Source organism: Prosopis cineraria, unplaced genomic scaffold, assembly GCF_029017545.1.
Source record: "Prosopis cineraria cultivar Desert tree isolate PC_DT_omini unplaced genomic scaffold, ASM2901754v1 PC6, whole genome shotgun sequence".
Lineage (NCBI taxonomy): Eukaryota > Viridiplantae > Streptophyta > Magnoliopsida > Fabales > Fabaceae > Prosopis > Prosopis cineraria.
In genome coordinates, this window is record NW_026555337.1 from 29,991,884 (window position 1) to 30,012,561 (window position 20,678).

General features: G+C 30.6%; 1 protein-coding gene across 1 annotated transcript; it reads left to right on the forward strand.

The window, feature by feature from the left end:
* The first annotated feature begins 5,267 nt into the window (after positions 1 to 5,267).
* LOC129312458 (cytosolic sulfotransferase 15-like) lies at positions 5,268 to 6,515 on the forward strand. The gene has a single exon (XM_054955090.1). It carries the CDS (start codon positions 5,449 to 5,451, stop codon positions 6,451 to 6,453), a length of 1,005 nt encoding a protein of 334 aa, XP_054811065.1. The 5' UTR covers positions 5,268 to 5,448; the 3' UTR covers positions 6,454 to 6,515.
* Positions 6,516 to 20,678: the final 14,163 nt, after the last annotated feature.

Below are 20,678 nucleotides of genomic sequence, written 5' to 3' on the forward strand. Positions count from 1 at the left end.
AATTGAAGCGACATCTATATATCCATATCTATATTTATATAAAAGTAGATCAAATGCAAGTAGCATCTTGAAAATGACACGTGTCTCCAATATAATTTTGATTTATTTATTGTTTTAACTTTTTAAACATAAATAAAAACATCCCCCAAATATCTCTATATTATCTCAATTTTTTATTAAATTTTTATTTATAATCTCAAAATTTTTAATTTTAAAATAATAAGAAAATTATTTATACCCTCCTCATCTCCAAAAATCCCTCCATGATCCAAACTTAATAACTTCTTACTCATAATTTTAAATTTTAATTTTGAAATTTCCTTTTTAAAAATTATCAAAATTTGATATTTTAATTTTAAACATTTCTTGAAAGTTTGACTAATTCAAATTCAAATTTTAAAAATATTAGTAAAACCACAAACAGCATCCTTGCAACGGCATGTGTTCCTCATGTAATTTTGCTTTATTTATTTTTTTAATTCTTAAATATAAAAAAAACTACTTCACCCCTCAAATATCTCTATATTATTTCAACTTCTCATTAACTTATTTATTAATAATTTTAAATTTATAATATAAAATAATAATGAAATTATGTCTATCCTCCTCATCTCCAAAAATCTCTCCGTTATCCAACCTGACCAACTTCTTACCCATAATTTTAACTGTTAATTTTAAAATTTGATTTTAATTTTTTTTGTGAAATTTTAAATTTTAATTTTAAAATTTCACGAAATTACTTATTTCCTTTTATAATATATTTACAATGATGTTCTTCCTTACTTTGTAGCAATCATTTCCATATTATGCAATGGATGGTCATGGAAAATCTAATCTACCCAAATGCTTTTAAAATGCAAGCTATTTCATTAAACATCAATAAAGTTATGATATTTTCTCCGAAAAAAAAGTATTATATTATTGATAAGTTTTAATTGATTTAGGAGTTTTAAAATGGTGAGAGTTCCCGCACCGACTCTCTCTCTCTCTCTCTCTCTCTCTCTCTCTCTCTCTGAGGAGTTTTAAATGGTAAGAGTTCCCGCACCGACTCTCTCTCTAAACAATTAGCAGGAGTAACGTAACAATAAAGAACATACAAACGGTAGCATGTTTGTATAATATATATCTATATTTATTATTAAAATTTATTTAGAAATTAGTAAAAAATTATTTTCACTTAATAACATTTAAATTTTTTAATTATTATTATTTATTTAAATTATTTTTATTCTTTAACATTTAGTGCATCGGACAGGCCATATACTTGTTTTAATAATACTGGAAAAATATCTTAGATAGCATTTTGAATTTTTGATTGTTGATGGATGAGAACTTAAATTTAAATATAAAATCCTAGATTTAAAAACTTCACATTCAAAATTATTTGTTTGGATATTGTTTGGATAAAGTAAAAGTTTTAAAGGTAAAATAGAGACATGCTAAAATTCAAAGTAGAAACGGAATATTGGAAGTGACAAAGTTATTTCTATTTTTCAATTGATTAGAGACACAAATGAGGGACGAGTGATTTTGAGACTGACAGCGGTACCAATGTGTAAAGAAAATGAGAGGGTTGCAATATTTACAAATTTAAATAATTAGGATTTAAAGGAAATTTGAAATTACAAAAAAGTTATATTTAACAAAGCATATATTTTGATTTATATCAAGTTCAAATTCAAAGACTGTTATATATATATATATATATATATTTTAAATAAATAATTTGGTTCAAATTCAAATATTTATGAATCCAAACAAATTTTAAACTTCTTTTCAAATAGGATTCTAAATTTTCACCATTAAATAAATCAACATTATTCAAAATAAGGTTAAATTAGAGTTATAGAGTGTACGGAAGTATGGGATATGAATCATTTGAAAAACATTGCAAAAAAGGGGCAAAAATGTCATTTTGTAAAATTATAGGTCATTCGCCACAGCCAACATTGCATTCACCATGGCGAACCATGCTAAGACTATTTTAGTCTACATAATAGTCAATGTTCTATATATAATCGGTGGGGATAATTTGTTCAAAATTTTAAAGTTCAGGATTTAGAACACTACTAACATAACAGTTAAGGATTCAGAATGCTACTAATATAATAGTTTAGAGTTTGTGGTACTAATTAACAATGGCACATTAGCATTAACTGGGGCCCATTGTGAACAGTAATGGCATTAAAAAAAGTTAATAGCCAGGGTTTATTTTGTCACGAATTTATAAGTTTAGGGTTTATTTTGTATATTTTTAGAGTTCAGGGTTCAAGATAATTTTTGAGCAAAAAATTAGGATCCTATTTGCTCATTAACCATTTTAGTTTTGCCAAAATATCTTATATTTTAGGACATCAAATATTTCACAAAAGTATCTTATAATTTGTGATGGAAAGAGTATCCCTTATAATGTTTCCACCTTTGAACTATTTTTCTTTTCCTTTAATCATTAAAATATGGCTAAAATACATAAAACTTCCTAAACTTTAAAATAAGTGCATGTGACCCCCTTACTTTTAAATGTTTAAAATTAATCCTCTAACATTTAATTTTGTTTTTCGAAACTCCCTATCATTAATTAACTCTAGTAAGTTAATAGAGTTTGCCATGTCAGATTTATAATGAAATACACATGGCATATGACATAAAAAATAATTTTTATTATTTTCTTAATGTAATTTAAGGGGGAAAAACTAATTTTAATTTTTAACATACATGACAATGTTCTCAGATTTTGTTTTTAGTTAAGCAACATTATTTCTATTGTTCACGGTTAACACACTTTAAAAGAAGAACTATAATTTTATTATTCTTTATCAATTAGAACAACCATTTATATTAAACAAATGAAAACAAAAATATAATAACAATGATTAAAAAAATAAAAATTTATCCTTTAATATCTAAAAAAATGAGTATTTACCACAACTACATACCCATGATTCAAACTTGAGACCACAAGTATGGCCCCTTATCAATTGAGATACTCGTTCTTTAGTACAAGGAATTGATTATAAATATAAGCAAAATAAGATATTTATTAATATTAATATTTTATGGTAATGAAACAGTCTAGTTTAATATTATTATGATTTTTTAAAGAGAAATATCCAAAAAAATGTGCAGTTTGGAATTATCTTATTTAAAAAAAATCATAAAAAAATGAAAAATTATATCATTTCATCCAAAGTACTAAAAATTGGACTAGTCAATAAATTGATAGAGGCAGTGATTTAAGAGTTAGTGGTCCAACAAAAGGTCAATCTGGAGTCAGATAGGTCATGATTAAAATAATATATTTAACTTAAATATACAAAATATTCATTTTTTCTATAAAAACAATAATATTAAAATAAAGAAGTCTTTAATTCTCAGGTGAATGAAAAATTTATCCTTAAAACTTTATACATGTCTTATACAAATAACAATAATAATTTTTTGACAATTATAAAATACATCATTAAACATTTTAATTAACGAATTTAGAGATTTGATTTAGGGTTCAATATTTTTAAAATTTTATTTGTCAAAATAAAAACTATAAAAAAGTTAATATTAAATCTGGATTGTTTAGAATATCTAAATTTATAAATTTTATAAAATATTTAATATTAAATTGAACCATCTAGATTAAATATATATTGTCTAAATTAATTATAATGAACAAATTTATTAAAAATTTATAAAATTTTTTATTTTAATAACTATAAAATATAGGGATAAAAATAAAAAATTTAAATCTGATTTGTGAAATTGATTCATAAATATATCAGATAGTGTTATATATTATATAGAGAAAATGGCGGTGAAGGACCGTTAAGAAAAATTAATGTCAATCAAGGACCAATAGATTTTAAAATTGCATTGTAGTCCCTTGTTCCTTGACTAATATTAATTTTTTAAGTCAAAAAATTAAATAGCCACTCAACTAAAAAAAAGAGGAAAAAAAGGAAACACCCACTATCATCGATGTTGACCGTTGGTTTATTGCCAGAGTCCTTGTTGACAACAAGGTCATTGGAGCCCCTACTACCGACGAGGGTCACTAGAGCTCCAACACTTATTCAAGAATAATTAGTTTAGGTGGCCAAAGGAGGGTTTTGGTAGGGGCCACTTCCAAGCCCCTTTAATTATATATGGCAAACAAAATATAAGTAGTAAACCAAACTTCTAACCACTTCCATGGTATAACATAATGGTGTATTCTTAATTCCTAAATAGCATTTGTTATTTTACTAATGTTACTTAATTTGACATGGACAATTATAAATTGAGAGCTTTAAAACTTTATGCATTTTACTTGTTAAAAGTCTCAATGTATTATTGTTAATCACGAATATGTTGTTGTCAAAACCCGAATAGATACTTGTTGACAAAGGACTAACATGTAAAATTTAGGCCCATCCTATTAGTGTCTCTAACATGTTGAAACTTGAATAGATTGTTGTTAATTTTAAATAAATTATTGTCAAAACTCAAATGGATACTTATTGATAAAAGACTATCATGTACAATTATTCTCATCCTATATGCTTTTATAGCTTGTTAAAACCCGAAAAGACTGTTGTTAATTTAAAATAGTTGTTATTAAAACCTAAATGAATACTTGTTGATGACATACTAATATGTACAATTATGCTCATTCTATATGCTTTTCTAGCTTGTTAAAACCATAGTGGACTATTGTTAATTTAAACAATTTTTTGTCCATACACTTGTTCCATTAGACCTATGCTTTTTAAGCATCAACATCAGCAATCTATTTGAGTGCTTTTTCCCTAACATTAACATTAGACTTAAAATTAACAATAATCTATTTGAGTTTTAACAAGTTAGAAAACCAATGATAGTGGGGGGCTTTTCTTCCCCCTAACTTGAGGAGCAATTTGGATTTTTGATTTAAAAAATTAATATCACTCAAAGACCAAGGGTTTACAGTCCAATTTTAAAACTTATTTGTCCTTGATCGATATTAATTTTTCTCAGTGGTACTTCAGTGCTATTTTCCCTATTATATATGGACACCCACGTGCTTTGAGTGCGATGAATCCCATTGACACTTCGGCATCGTCGACAAGTTGTAGTGGTCCCTTCCTTGTCAATGATTCATCATCTGCGACTTGTGGAGCCATATGAATCGAAGTTACCGTCACTGCCTTGTCCCCAACAACCTAATCTCTATATATAAAATTTTCTTTGCCACACAAGAACTTTATCTCTATGTCTATATATCTTTTCAATGATTTATCAGTTTCGATCAAATTCCTTATCTTGATCTTCACGTACAGCTGGACTACCAGCGAATGCCTTCGAGTCTTTTAACGTGCTCGATAGTCAGATAGATACTTCTATATTGCGACTGTGATGATTCTCAATTTCAAATTGTCTATAAATAATGGAAACTTGTTTTCAAGCTAGTTAATATACCCTAGTTATACCGTGGTTCCAATGGCCGAAACTAGTGTCTCTTGCATCCCAAAAGTTCAACGAAATGTTGAGTCTGAGAACGATATTTGCGATGAATGTAAGGATCTACTCAAATCTCTTCCCGGAGAGAAGGGTTGGGCTTTCCCAGACATTTATCTCTATCAAGACATTTGGTACGCACCATTTAGTATCCAACGCATACTCTCTTTTCAGAAGCACTTCAAAGCAAAAGACGACGATATTGTTATCGCCACCTTACCAAAATCTGGAACTACTTGGTTGAAAGCCCTTATTTTTGCCATTGTGAGTCGTAAGCGTTTCTCTCCTTCACAAAGGAACCATCCTTTGCTGACTCACAATTCACACGAGCTTGTTCCTTTCATAGAGTTAAATTACTGTGCAAACAACCAAATTCCTGATTTATCCAACATGCCTGAGCCTAGACTTTTTGGTACACATGTCCCATTTCATTCATTGCCTGATTCAATTACGAAATCTAAATGCAAGGTAATCTATATATGTCGTAATCCATTTGACCAGTTTGTGTCTTTATGGCTTTTCTTGAAAAAACTCTCACCACCATCTTTACCCAAAATATCATGTGAGGAAGCATTTGAGAAGTACTGCAACGGGATCAATGAGGTTGGTCCATTCTGGACACACATGTTGGGTTATTGGAGAGAGAGCAAAGAGACACCAAACAAGGTTTTGTTTTTAAAGTACGAAGATTTGAAAGGAGATATCAAATTGCACTTGAAAAGAGCAGCTGAATTCTTGGAATGCCCTTTCACTTCAGAGGAGGAAAGTAATGGAGTTATTCAAAGCATAATTGAGCTGTGTAGCTTTGAGAAGATGAAGGAATTGGAAGTCAACAAGAGTGGGAAATTCTTGAAGCAGTATGAAAATAGGGATCTCTTTAGGAAAGGTGAAGTAGGAGATTGGGTAAATCATTTTTCCCCTTGGATGGTAGAGAAATTGTCTAAGGTGATTGAAGAGAAGTTGGCTGGTTCTGGTCTGTCCTTTTAATGGATCTCTCCATCCTGCTAAACCATGAGCCCGCTATAATTCTTACAGTTCTACATGAAATGAGTGTCATGATGTTTTCTTTGGTATTGATATATATATATATATATATATATCTTTTTTTTCCCTTGTGTTCTATATTTTGTATCATATTGCATTCTGTTTTCAAAGTTTGCATTTTATGACTTTAATTTATAGGACACTAATGCTTCTCATGTTTATCGGTTTTGGTTTGCTAGAATTTTCTTTCAATAATACTTCTTAATACCAAAAAGAATAAAATATGGTGAAATACAGTTACCTACAAAATGGAATTTTCCAAGATTAACTAAGCCAAAACCCTTAGAATAAGAAAAATTAAAAGAAATAATAAGAACAACAAAAAAATATATAATATATGAAATATTGCCTAGATCAACATCCTTTAAAATAAAAGAAAAAAAAATACCCTTAGAACGAGAAATTGAAAATGTAGAAATAATGTAAGTGTTACAGCAACACACCATCCATTAGAAGATAGGAGAAAATGAAATAATAGCCTCTCATTTAAAGATAATTAATCCATGGGAAGATAAAGGTTTACTAAAAACTATAGAGCAAAATAATTACACATACCAAACCCTGTATACAATAAGACAACAACTAGACAGAATAGAAAATAAGTTAGAAAAAGAAGAAACAAGTAAAAATTTCTTAACAAAGAGAATAAATCCTTTGAAGCCAATATTTAAATACAAAGCCATGCCTATAGAACAAGCCAAAACAATTTCTTTTGGAAAATGTGAATTTAGAGATAAAAATAAAACAGAAAATATATGGGAGAATTACATTTAGGTCCCACATAAGGGAATTAATTACTGCAAGATCCATTAACAACTGAACTAAACTGCATTGACAACTATTGTCAATGCATTTTAGTTGAGTTGTTAATGGACCTTACAGTAATTAATTCCCTGATGTGAGACTTTAATATCATTCTCTCAAAATATATTACAAGATATAAATAAAAAATTATAAATGTTAAGTCTAAGGGAGAAAAATAAAGATAGAATAAATGCATATAAAGAAATCTATCAACAAAAGACATACAGATTAACAGAATAAAAATAAATGATTTTAAAGGAAGTTCAAATTTAAAATTATTATCCAAGACCTATAATGCCAGATAAACAAACTTACAGAATGTTAATTTATGGGTAGAACATAGATGGATGCAGCAAATATGAAATAATGAATTTAGTCCAAGAAATAACTATGGCAATAGTAGCCTATATAATAAAAAATGAAAATGATTATAATATTTTTGATATGATAACATAAGGATTTAGTCTTAAAGGATGGTGGGAGAATGTTCTCATTGAAAATGAATGAACAAATAAAAAACTGGCATTCAATAAAGATCAATCCCATTACTCAAGAACAAAGATATTTAGATAATATAGCTCAGTTAATATATGCCATAGTGAAATTCTTTGTAGAAGAACCCACAAGAATACAAGAAAAATATTTAGAAGAGCTAATGAATTTGTAATGTCCTGTATTAGCATATCTTAGAAGGTATAAAGACGATTTTATCCTTAAGTTAACAAAGATAAGATGCTAATTCAAATATTTGAAAAGAAAACTTTATAGTTGGATTACTTAAGGTATTTGCAAGAAGAGTGAAAAACAAAATAAGACAGAAACAAGGAGGATTGATAAATTATAGGATTAAGGTAAAAATCTTTCCTTAACGTTTCCAACTAGGTGCACCTCATATCCGAAAGTATTCTTTGACATAATTTTAGCTTAACATTTTTCATTTAGGTACAATCTCACCCTTCTATAAGTGTTTGACTATGTTGATCATTAAGTTGAAAATTTGACTGTTATCTGTCATGCAAGCTATCCATGTGGCACTTCTTTCCCCTCACCCTTGGACTTCTCTCCTCTAAACAAATCAAACCTATCCTATTTGCGCACTAGCCATTTATCTCCTCCTATTTCTTCATCTTTAAAATCACTAACGCTTCACATCTACTTCTTCTTCAAGCAGCCAATTACATGATCAATCACCTACCTCATTTCCTTGACAAATCACCTGGCTAGTTTCCTCAGCCGATACTTATGGCTAGAGGGAAATATAAGATCTAAATTGGTAGAGGGATTGAGAGGCTAGAGGGATTCAATGTGGTTCAAAGATGGCAACCCAGATTTTGATTCTAAGCAATTCCAAAGACCTAAACATGATTGAGCATCGTAGTTGACAGATCGAGATAGAAAAAGTGATGGAGCAGAGTAATGGAGGCAGATCAAGACAGAGGAAGTAACGGAGTGGTGTGATGCCAACATTGAGATCTTTGATTGTTTCCAAAATGTTTAGGTTTCAAAAATTTTGAATTTTATTTGTTTTGAAATCTTTCTTTGATAGTTCCGATGCCTATATATAAATTTTATGTGCACAACTCAATATAACATGATATATTACAAGTGCAACTAACAAAATGTTATGCATTCCTAGTTGGCAACATATAGTGTCATATCTTTAAGTTTATGTGAACAATTCAAAATAAAATTGGGCATTATAGTATGTGTAGTTATGCAGCTAATCCTTGTGCGATTCCTTCCCTTGCTCAAATTCAATAGTAGAGCCTATAAAAATAGCAACTACGGGTTAGATAAAAATCTCAATAACTAAGATAATTTATATTATCAATTAACATGCTAAGTTATAAACAAGCTTTAATAAGGTGTATTTTAAACACATACACATATATATAAGTACTATCACCATAATGCAATGCATGATCGCTAATCACTTGATCCTTTAAAACTTTCCATTGAACTAATAGGCCATTTTGTAGAGCCAAACCACATGTTTAGTTCATAAGATCACCATCTATAGCAGGATTACTTAACCAAGGCATCCTAAATGACTTGCAAACTACAGGTTCCCTCTATTACATGTAATTTAGGTGTCATTACTCCAACACTACATCCTATTAATGATAGGGAGCATAGTCTCTAACTCTACACCTGTTCAAAGTACACAGGAGAGTAACTCTCCAATGCCACATCCCTTTTTGGGCACCGAGGAGAAATATAAGTTGCACCTTGTGTCCCAAGGTGCAGCAGTACCATATAGACTTTATCTCTACTAATTTCACTAGGGTGACCTCTCATCCATTAACATGCCACATTTCATTACATATCTCCACTTAACTATGCATAATAACTTTCTAAAAAAGTATAATGGATCTTATCACTTAGTTTAAAATATCAATATGCTATCCCATTTTTGTTGAGGTATTTCTAGAGGTTGAAGCATCCTAGCTGGCTTTTAATGCTCAATTTTTTTTCAACAAGTGAGAAACTAGCTCATAAATTTGATAACATCCCATTTCATACCCTGCACTCACCGATGATTTTTTATATTGTGATACATCTTCATATTCCAGGTTACATCATATATTTACTCTAATAAGCCTCTTATAAAATTTTTTTTCTAATTTCCTCATCAGCAAGCACACAAATCTGGTCTAAGTACAGGATAAACCCCTCATCACTAAACTAAAAGATAGTAGTATGACCCTCTTTAATATCTTTCCGAACACTCAATAAGAACTTGTCTTTCAGACTGTGCTTCTCGTATCTCTTGCCAAAATTCATTAGAAATCATAGTGGAATGGATAGTGTTTAAGGAATAATCAGAAGCTTTAAGCTACACCTCCAGAAAAAAAAACATTAGCTGATGCTCCTTAACTATTAAACCAGCCACATATAAGGCCTTCTGACTCAAAGGGTCTACTACCATATTAGCTTTCCCTAGGTAGTACTTAAACTTAAAAGTGTAATCTTTCAAAAACTCTATCTATCTCCTTTGATACATCTTAAGTTCTTTCTGACCCATAAGACATCTTAAACTCTTGTGATCATTGCGCACATTAAACTCTACACCATAAAGATAATGTCGCTAAATCTTAAAAGCAAACACCACTACCACTAGCTTTAGATCATGCATTAGGTAATTCTCCTTATGAAGCCTTAATTTCCTAGATGCATATGCCACTATTTAGTTTGCTTCTATTGGAATGCACCCTAAACCTTTCAAAGAAGCATCTGTATAAATCTCATAAGACAACTATAGGTTAGGCATAATCAACACTAGCATCGAGATCAATTTATTCTTAAGCTTTATAAAAGCAAACTCACACTTATCATCCTAAAGGAATGATTGATCCTTTCATATTAGGCAGGTTAAAGGAATGATAATATGATAAAATCCTCGAATGAACCTTTCATAATAGATAGCTTAACCCAAGAAAATGTACACCTTTGTCGTAAAATTTAGCCACTCCTATTGTAATATTGCATCCACTTTGTGCAAATCTACTAAGATACCCTTAGCCAACACCACATATTTGAGGATCCTCACTTCTCACGACAAAATTCTCACTTACTCAACTTCACATTCAAGTAATTATCCCTTAAAATTCTCAACACAGTCCTTAAATGCATCGTGTACACCTTTTCATCCTTAAAATATATTAGTATGTTATCTAAAAACATGACAAAAAACTAATCTAAAAATAAAAAAATATACAGTTCATGTAATCCATGAAAATTGTAGGTGCATTCATCATCTTGAATGGCATTACCAAGAACTCTTCTTGGTAATGCCCAGCAGGGTTATATGCCTTTTATATTCCAAGCACATCTTCTCAAGCAACCTCTTTGCCATCCACTTACAATTATCATGATCATGCAGGTAAGTCACAGATTTAGAAAGCTAATTGAACTTCATTATAAAAGCTTCCTCATCTAGATCAACCTACTAAAAGGCATAGAACTCTACTTTTTTCTCATCTCTAAAAGTTGTAAGAAAATGATAATCAAAGAATTTCTCCTTAAACTACTACTAGCAGAGCTGACTACTATCAGATGGCCTCATGAACTCCACCAGTGCTTAGCATCTTTTACTAGCTGCACTATAGCTAGAATTACTTTTTGCTTTAAAGAATATGGGATGACCTCAAAGATTGTCTTCATATGCTCAATCTAGTTAATGTACAATAGTCGCTTAAGTAGTTAAATTAAACTAAGAAACACCTTGATGTGCATAGGAAGCAACCTAGGTCAAATCTCTTATAGAGTTATTTAAAAATTAACACCTTAGTTACTTAAATCAATAAAGAATAGAAACAATTTGATTGGGTTTGATTGATTATAAATTAAAGAAGCAAAGATCAAATGAAAACTAATTTTTTTTTATTTTGGCATTTTTCATGATTGGACATATTTAGAAATGGATTGATTTGTGATTAAAATGCAAATTGATGATTTTTCTAGGTACATGAACTCCCTCTCTTATTCTTGCTCTATCTAATTAATTTCCTCTTAACCCCAATTGGTTTTAAAGTCATCCTAGTATGTACTAGGAATTTAGTACTCTTAAATTAACTAAGACCCTAAATTAACCCGTAGAACTAATTATACTTAAAACAGAACAATTGATTATGAAGTTAATTGCCAATTCCAATACTTGCCTTAACCAAATGAGACCTCAAATTGGTTAAGAAAATGATTAGCCAACCTTAGGTGCGCTTAATGCATGATCGTGACTCACAAGCTCATAAAAGGTTACAAAAAATTAAATGTAACAAGGGATTGAATAAAATAAAGATTTGGACAGCACTAAAATCAGTATGACAGCACTTCAATTGGCAAACAAACAACATGATAACCTTATATAATACTCAATCAAGTATCACAAAGTTTAATTTTAACAACCATTATGATTGCAATGTCAAAAGTATCAAAATTCAAGGAATTAAACAAGAGGTAAGAGATAAGAAAAACTCCCAAAATTCAAGAGATCAAAGAGAGATATCCATGCATCCTTGGAAGAGAAGACAAGCATAGCCACTCCTCATTAACATCCCTATAGCTTATCCTTATTGACTAACTTTAGAAACCACCATAAATAAAGACTTTGAGATTTGGCCATGATGGAAATGGTGTAGATGATGGATTTTTTTTAAATGGGTTATGGTTTTAATTTTTAATGGAGTTGAATGGTGGGTTTGGATGGTGAAATGGAGGGTTTTAAGATGGAGAAGTAGTGGAATGGAGGCTAGGGTTTATAGGTGTTCTTGAGAGAAAAGATAAAGATGAATGGAGGTAGAAGATGAGTAAAAACATGAATGAGGGGGTTGTTATTGTGAATTTTGATTATTTTGGGGTGTTTGAGGGTCATTTAGATCAATCTATTAGGTAGGAATCTTGACCACCAAGTGCCATAAAGTGGTGTGAGCCTTATATGCATCTAAAGGTCCTTTTACATGGTGTTTCATGTATGGCCATAAATTATTTAAAAAGTAATAAATGGAAATGGAAGACAACTAACAATATGAAAATGGAAGGAAAATTTCAAAAATAACATGATGGAGATGATGGAAAAATGAAAAACAAAAATAAGGAAGAAGGGAATTAATTTCAGAAGATGAAATTGTCATGACTATCCTTGTGTTTTCTTGAGATTTCATCAACTTTTTGTGACTTTTTGATCATCAAAATAGCTCATCCAAAGCCTTAATTTCAGTCAAGGGGGCTTCTATCATCATCCAAGAGCTTCCCATGGCCTAAAACACACAATGAACTCATTAATAGCAAGTTGTGCACAAATAATTCTATGTGTCTTATGAATTTATCCAACTTAGGTGTAAATTATTAAAACATGGTGAAATGAATTAAGGTGATTAAATGGAATATTAGGAGATGAATTTAGTTACTAGAAGTTTCCTAGGAGTTCTTGATTACAAAAATTAAATCTAGAACACTTCTAAAGTTCATGAAAAGTAAAATTAAAGTACAAAAACTATGTACTTTAAAGGATGTTTTATTGAATAACTCACAATCTAAATTGAATTAACTCAAATTAAACTCATGTGATTAGTGAATAAATAAAAATTAGCAAATGATTATTCTTTTTATTGTTCAGAATTATTTTCGAAAATTACAGTTTTGTCTCAAAACTTTCATAAATTTTCACTTTTGCCCCAATAGTTTTGGAAATTATAAGTGTCCTAAATGATTTTAAATTCTTATAATATGTAGAAAATACCCATAAAAAGTGCCAAAAGCAAGGGAAAATAATATGAAAATGATACGAATAAATACTAGTCATTAAAATTCCCCCTACTAAGACTTTTGCTTTCCTAGACAAAATACAATTCCAAAACCAAAATTAAAACCAAAAAGAGAATCAATTTTATAACCTTGGTCTATGATGCCATATCAATCATTTATGTTACAACCAATGCAATCGAATTGTAAAGAGAACAATCTAGGCATAAAGCATAGCCAATTAGAGTAAAAGGATAACCGCACAAAAAGGTAAGTGTTTGGCTCATATCACAAGTGTTTAGGGTCAATTTCACTCACCATACTTGCATAGAATTCCTACCATATACTTTTAAACATCATAAATCTACACTACTAAATAAGCATGCGCAAGTAAAATCAATAGGACTTTTTAGGTAAAATGGTCATGAATGGAGTAAGTGGAGAGTATATGGGAAGTAGATGCAAGTAGCTCCATAGTAAAATCAATGCAAGGTAAGCTTCTACTAGTAAATACTATACAGTATGGGATAATCATGACAAAACTAAATACTACATGAACTCTTTTATTCACATTTTGTTTTTTATTTTTCACTTCTTTTCTTTCTCTTTTTTTTTCTATCATTTCTTCTTTTCTTCTTTTCTTTTTCAATTTTCTTTCTTTTCTTTTTTGCCCTATTTCTTTTCAAGTATCCCTACTTGGTTCCAAAGGTTCCGATCATAACATCAACATAAACACATTATCAACACTATCATTTAAGCACAAGATACAATATCAATAATAGCTTGCATTCACTAATTAATAGAAACATCACATTGCATTCATTGCCAAAGAATTAAATAGATACATCTTAATGAAACAATGAAATGAATGGAGTGAAATGGTATAATAGGTTCAAAGGGTTTGCAAAAGATATGACATGCAAGGTAGGCCTTTAAGTGACATGAAATGGCTATGAAAATGAATGCTTAAATCATCTTCTAATTATGCACACAAATCATTGAACTCCTTAAATGTATTTTCATGGAACTTCAAGTCAAACGAGTCATTAAACTCTAAATTTTGAAATTGTTGTACCTTACATATTCACAATCATTGAACTCCACTATTTTAAACATCATTAAACTTTTCTTAAACAAAAATTCATGTTACCTCTTTAATCACAAAGTCATTGAACTCTCAATAAACATAATATGAAAATCCACCAATATTATTCTCAAAGAATTTCACTTCACAAGGTATTAAACTCACAAAATTAATCTAGTAGATTCTCTAACAAATCATACCACACTTGCCATTTTTTTTTAATTTACACATTTCAATGATCAATTATAAATCAATAAACTAAATAACACACAAAAACATAAGATAGAATTCCCCTAGTTATCTCAAACCTTTAAGAGGTCAAAGGTTTAACCCCTCAAATACTCACTTTTAAAGCTTCTAAGAAGCTAGAATGGTGCCAATGGTAGTCATACTATAAGGATTTACCATGTAAATCATCAATGTCTATATTTGTGCAAATTTCATTAATACATCAACATTTCTCAATATTCAAGATTGGGTTTTGCTCCTTAATGGTTTAAGCCTATTAATTTACTTATAATTTTACTATTTGAGCCCAATAAAATTTAAATTAAGGTTTGGTTTTCATTATAAGGGCTAATGGTGAAAGTTGGTGACACTAAGTGAAGGTTTTTAATTGATTAAAAATTATATAAATTAGAAATTAGCCTAGTGATGGCTAATAAATAGTTTTGGTGGTTAAATGATACTATGTGAATGGTTGGTTTAATATATGGACCATTGGGATGAATTATGGCTCATAGACCTAAGTTGTGTAGTATGAGTTATAGTCTTCATTAATGCTATTTGACATGATAAGTGATGTGGATCACTTATATGTTGTAGAAATTGTTGGTGGAATTTGTTCAGAAGTTAAGGAACAATCCAAGCCCTATTTTGAACAAGAGGAACCCTTTTGGTACCAAAGGGTTGAGGTAACAGGGGAATTTATATTTTTTATTACTTTGTTTTAGCTATTTTTGAATAAATATTACTAGCTATCATGCATTACATGTTTTAAAAGATTAAATGTGATTTATAAGGGGTTATGGGGTACTACTTTGATTATAGTGCAAATATGTTTTCTAATTGTTTAACAACAATGTTTTTATGGAAATGAGATTTGTTTACATGTATTTTAATCATAAGGAATAGAAGTTGCACTTAAGGAAGTGTAACTAAGTAAGGTACCTTAGATAGGCTAAGCAACCGTTTAAGGGAGATTTATAAATGTTATACTACCTTAGAGTGTTAAAGTGGTCAATACTCAGGAAAGGTAGACATGAATAAAAGGCATGTTCTTGGTGGGAGTTTACCAATAAGAAGTTGTGGACTTTTGATATTCTATGGCACACTACCATACTCAGTGTTGCCTTACGTATTATGGGCTCAGTGCATTAAAGTGGTTAGTGTATTGAGTGTTTGACATCTCTCAGTGGGGAAGAGAATCCGACATATGAAGTGTGAGATTGAGTGCCTAAGCCAAGGTAGCCCTCACATGGAGAGTAAGTCAGGTTGGCTCTAGGAGGGAGTTAGCTTTGACTGCTCAGGATTCACGTCAAAGGGGCATAGGCAGTTCGGTAGATTAGATCATGCCTTAGATTATCTTTTATGCCTGTGGAGGTACAAGTAGGTATAAGGTTTACCTGCGAGTTAAAGAGTGCCAGGGGGTATTTTATTGGTCATAAAAGGCCATACCAGCCTAGGTCATGCATTCATGCATTTTAAATGGCTAAATTATACTATATTAAATTTATTATTCGTTTATTCAATTATGGCTTGCTTTGTAATAATTAATGTGGATTTCTCTGTTACTGAGACTGTGGTTGTCTCACCCTTTCTTTTCAATATTCTAGGTCTAAGTGAAGGAACCAGTGGAGAATGGGGAAAGGAGCAGAGCTTGGGGTTGTTTGTGAATTGTAAAGAACTGTAACCCCTTTCTTTTATAAAAATCTATTGTAATGTATTTAAGATTAGGGTGCCAGTAGGATATGATTATGTATATGTGTGTGAGTATATGTGGATTACGTGGCTTGTGTATGAATTTTTGATTGCTTGTAGACTTGTGGCTAGGAAACTTGGCTATGGTATGTGGTTTTGATGGATTTATTTAGTAAACTAAGTTTTCACTAAAAGCAAATATTTACTTTGATATATATGTGATTCCATAAGCAAATGCAAAGTGGTTGCATTGCAAATGGTGTGTTATAGGCAAACATATACCTTGGATAGAGAGAGTGAGTGCGTGGGCCCCATAGAGATCTCTAAGCCAAGTGAAAATGTTTAATGTATGTATTCATATGTGTATATAATATTTGGAACAGTTTTTGGCCACTCTTGTGTGATTTGTGCATTTTGGGGGTTTAGGGTCCATTTTGGGAAATGGCACCCGAGTGGTTAAATTTTGGTATAAAGGGTTTTTCTACCATTTAAATGTTCTATTAGGTGTTTTTAGTCCTATTTGATGTGTCCAAAGTGTTTCCACAAGTTTGTGACTATTAGGATGAGATTTGAACAATTTTGAAAATGGTTTTTACCAAAAACTTGTACTTTTGCATCCGGGTGTCCAAATCTTAATCTGACCGTTGGATTTCTCTAAAATTTGGGTCACAAGTAAAATCTTTTATAAGCTTCGTGTGGGCTTTAGAATCATGTCGATCGAATATCAGATGAAAAAACAGCGTACTCTGGAATTTGGTCCTGAGGAGTTGTCATGACAGCAAAAGTATTGTCATGACAGCAATAATTGATAATGTTGCAACATGCACGAAATTTAATCCGTCTATTGGATCTTTCCAAAATTTGGTATGCTAATAGTACTATTTAAAAGTGACATGTGGGACTTGGAATCGCTCTGATTTGCGGTCGGATGATGAAATGGTGCACCCCGGAATTTAGTCCGGAGGTGCTGTCATGACAACAAATATAGCAAATCTTTTAACATGTCTAATTTTTAATCCGACTGTTGGATCTTTTTGAAATTTAGTACACTTATAGTACCCTTTGAATGTGACGTGTGAGCTTTAAAATCACTTCAATCAGAGGTCGAATGACGGAATGAAACCTCCTGGAAGTTGGCTTAGGAGGGCTGTCAATTTTTATTCTACTTTTGTTTAGCTTGCTTCCGTGTGCTATAGGATCAATTCCTTAACCACACTTAGTTTATTTGAATTATGTAATTTTTGGATAACACTCAGGGCAAGTGTTACATATGGCTTGCGTAACGGCGGACGGGCTAGTTTCTGGAAAAATTCTAAACTGTTTTGTGTTGTTTCCAAATGTTGATTGTTTTTCATACTTCCATTACTTTATTTAACTCAGTTTAAACTACAGTTTTCTCAAACAACTTTTAAAAAGGATGTTTCTTGGGATCCTAATGTTTTAAACTAATTACTTGTAAACCCTTAGGTTGTGATAACTTTTACGTAAAATTTTAATTTTTATCATCGACACTTGGGAGTTTAATTAATCGTGGTTATCACAATGATGCATTAAAGTGTTGTTGTGGTAATGTTAAGGTTGACATTACAATCAACATCATCAAACATTAAGTTCTATTGATATTGGATAGGAGAGGCTCAAAAGGATAACCATGACTTTCAAATGAAGAGGAGGAAAGGATAAGGGTTATTTGATCATGATTTTAAATGGATGAGGATGATAAGGGTAAAGGTTGAATTGATTTATTGTTATCAACCAAGCCAGCAATCAAGAATGGAATTAAGAATCATTAATAACAACTTAAAACACAAAATGAAAACTAAGAAAAACAATCAAAACAAGAAAACAAACAAAAAAGCTCAATCTGGAAAAATCACACAAAATGAGAAAAATTTCAAAAATTCAAAACTTAAAATCAAAAAAGTCAAATGTTGGCCAATTAGGGTAGACCTAATACTTTTAGGTATTAGAAATTCGTAGAAGGATGAAAAACTTGAAATGAAAAGTTTTATATTTTCTAGGCACTTCTGAAATAGGGCAGTGAAGGTTAACACTGACAGGTCAAAATGACAAGACACTAAATAAACATCTAAACCAAAAAAAAAAATAAACAAAGGGTATGAACAAGGATATAAACAATGAATAAAAATTAATGACCAAGAATCAATTAAACTACTCTCTCTCTGGCAACGACGTCAAATTTGATGTACACTAGCTACTTAAGTACCCAAATTAACGAAAAATATCCTAATGTGTATAGGAAGCAACCTAGGTCAAATTCTCATGGATTTAATTAAAAATTAACACCTTAGTTATTTAAATCTATTAAGAATAGTAACAATTTAATTGGTTTGATTGATTATGAATTAAAGAGTAAAGATTAAATGAAAACTTTTTTTTTGTATTTTTCAAAATTGGACAGATTTGGAAATAGATTGATTGTGATTGAAATGCAATTGATGGTCTTCCTAGATACAAGAACTCCCTCTCTTATTCTTTCTTTATCTAATTAATTTCACCTTAACCCCAATTGAGTTTAAGTCATCCTAGTAATCACTAGGAATTTAGCACTCTTAGGTTCTTTAGATTACTAAGATACTAAATTAACCTTTAGAACTAATTATACTTAAGTGGATCAATTGATTATGAAGTTAATTTCCAATTTCAGCCCTTGCCTTAACTAAATCAGACCTCAAATGGATTAAAAAAATGATTAGCCAATCCAAGTGCGCTAATGCACAACCGTGAGTCCCAAATTCACAAAAGGCAACTAGAAATTAAATGCAACAAGGGATTGAAAAATAAAGATTTGGACAGCACCAAAATCACTATGACAGCACCTCAATTGGAAAACAAAAACATAATAACTTCATATAATACTCAACCAAGTATCACAAAGTTCAATTTCAACAACTATTGTCATTGCAATGTCATGAGCATCAAAATTCAAAAAGTGGTAAGAGATAAGAGAAACTCCCAAATCCAAGAGCTCGACAAGAGATATCCATGCATCCTTGAAATAGAAGACAATCCGACCTAGCCACTTCTCATAGCATTAGCATCCCCATAGCTTATCTTTATTGGCCGACTTTGGAAACCACAATGGATGAAAACTATGAGATTTGGCCATAATGGAAATAGAGTAGATGATGTATTTTTTTAAATGGGTTATGGTGTGCATTGTTAGAGAAGATGAATGGTGGGTTTGGATAGTGAAATGGAGGGTTTTAAGGTGGAGAAGTAGTGGAATAGAGGCTAAGTTCATGGGTGATCTTGAGAAAAAAGATGAACATGAATGGAGGTAGAAGATGAGTGAAAAATGTGAACGAGGGGCTGTTATTGTGGATCACAAAATTTTGATTATTTTGTGGCATTTGAGGCTCATTTAGATGAATATAATGGGCGAAATAATTCCCACCAGTGCCCTAAAGTGATGTAAGTCCTATGTGCATCTAAGGGTCCTTTCACATGGTGTTTCATGTATATATGGAATTTTAGGAATGAATTATTTAACTAATAATAAATGAAAATGGAAGACAACTAATAATCTTAAATGGAAGGATATTTTTGAAAATAACATGATGGGGATTGATGGAAAATGAAAAACAAAAATAATGAAAAAAAGGGAATTAATTTTGGAAGATGAAATTATTTTGACTATCCTTGTGCTTTCTTGAGATTTCATCAACTTTTTGTGACTTTTTGATTACCAAAATAACTCATCCAAAGGCTTAATTTCGTGCAAGGGGACTGCCATCATTATCCAAGAGCTTCCTATGACCTAAAACACACAACAAACGCATTAAATAGCAAGTTATGCGTAAAAAATTTTATGTGTCTTATGAATTTATCCAAGTGTAAATTATTAAATATGGTGAAATGAATAAAATAAAAAAAATCAATGATTAAATTGAAGATTATGATGAATTTATTTATGAGAAGTTTTCCTAAGTTCTGATTGCAAAACTAAATCTAGTACCTTCCAAAGTTCATGAAAGGACAATTAAAGTATTAAAGTGTGTACTTCAAAGGAATTTGGTGAATAACTCCATCTAAATTAAATTAACTCAACTTAAACTAAAGTGATTAGTGAAAACTAAAAATTAGCAAATGATTATTC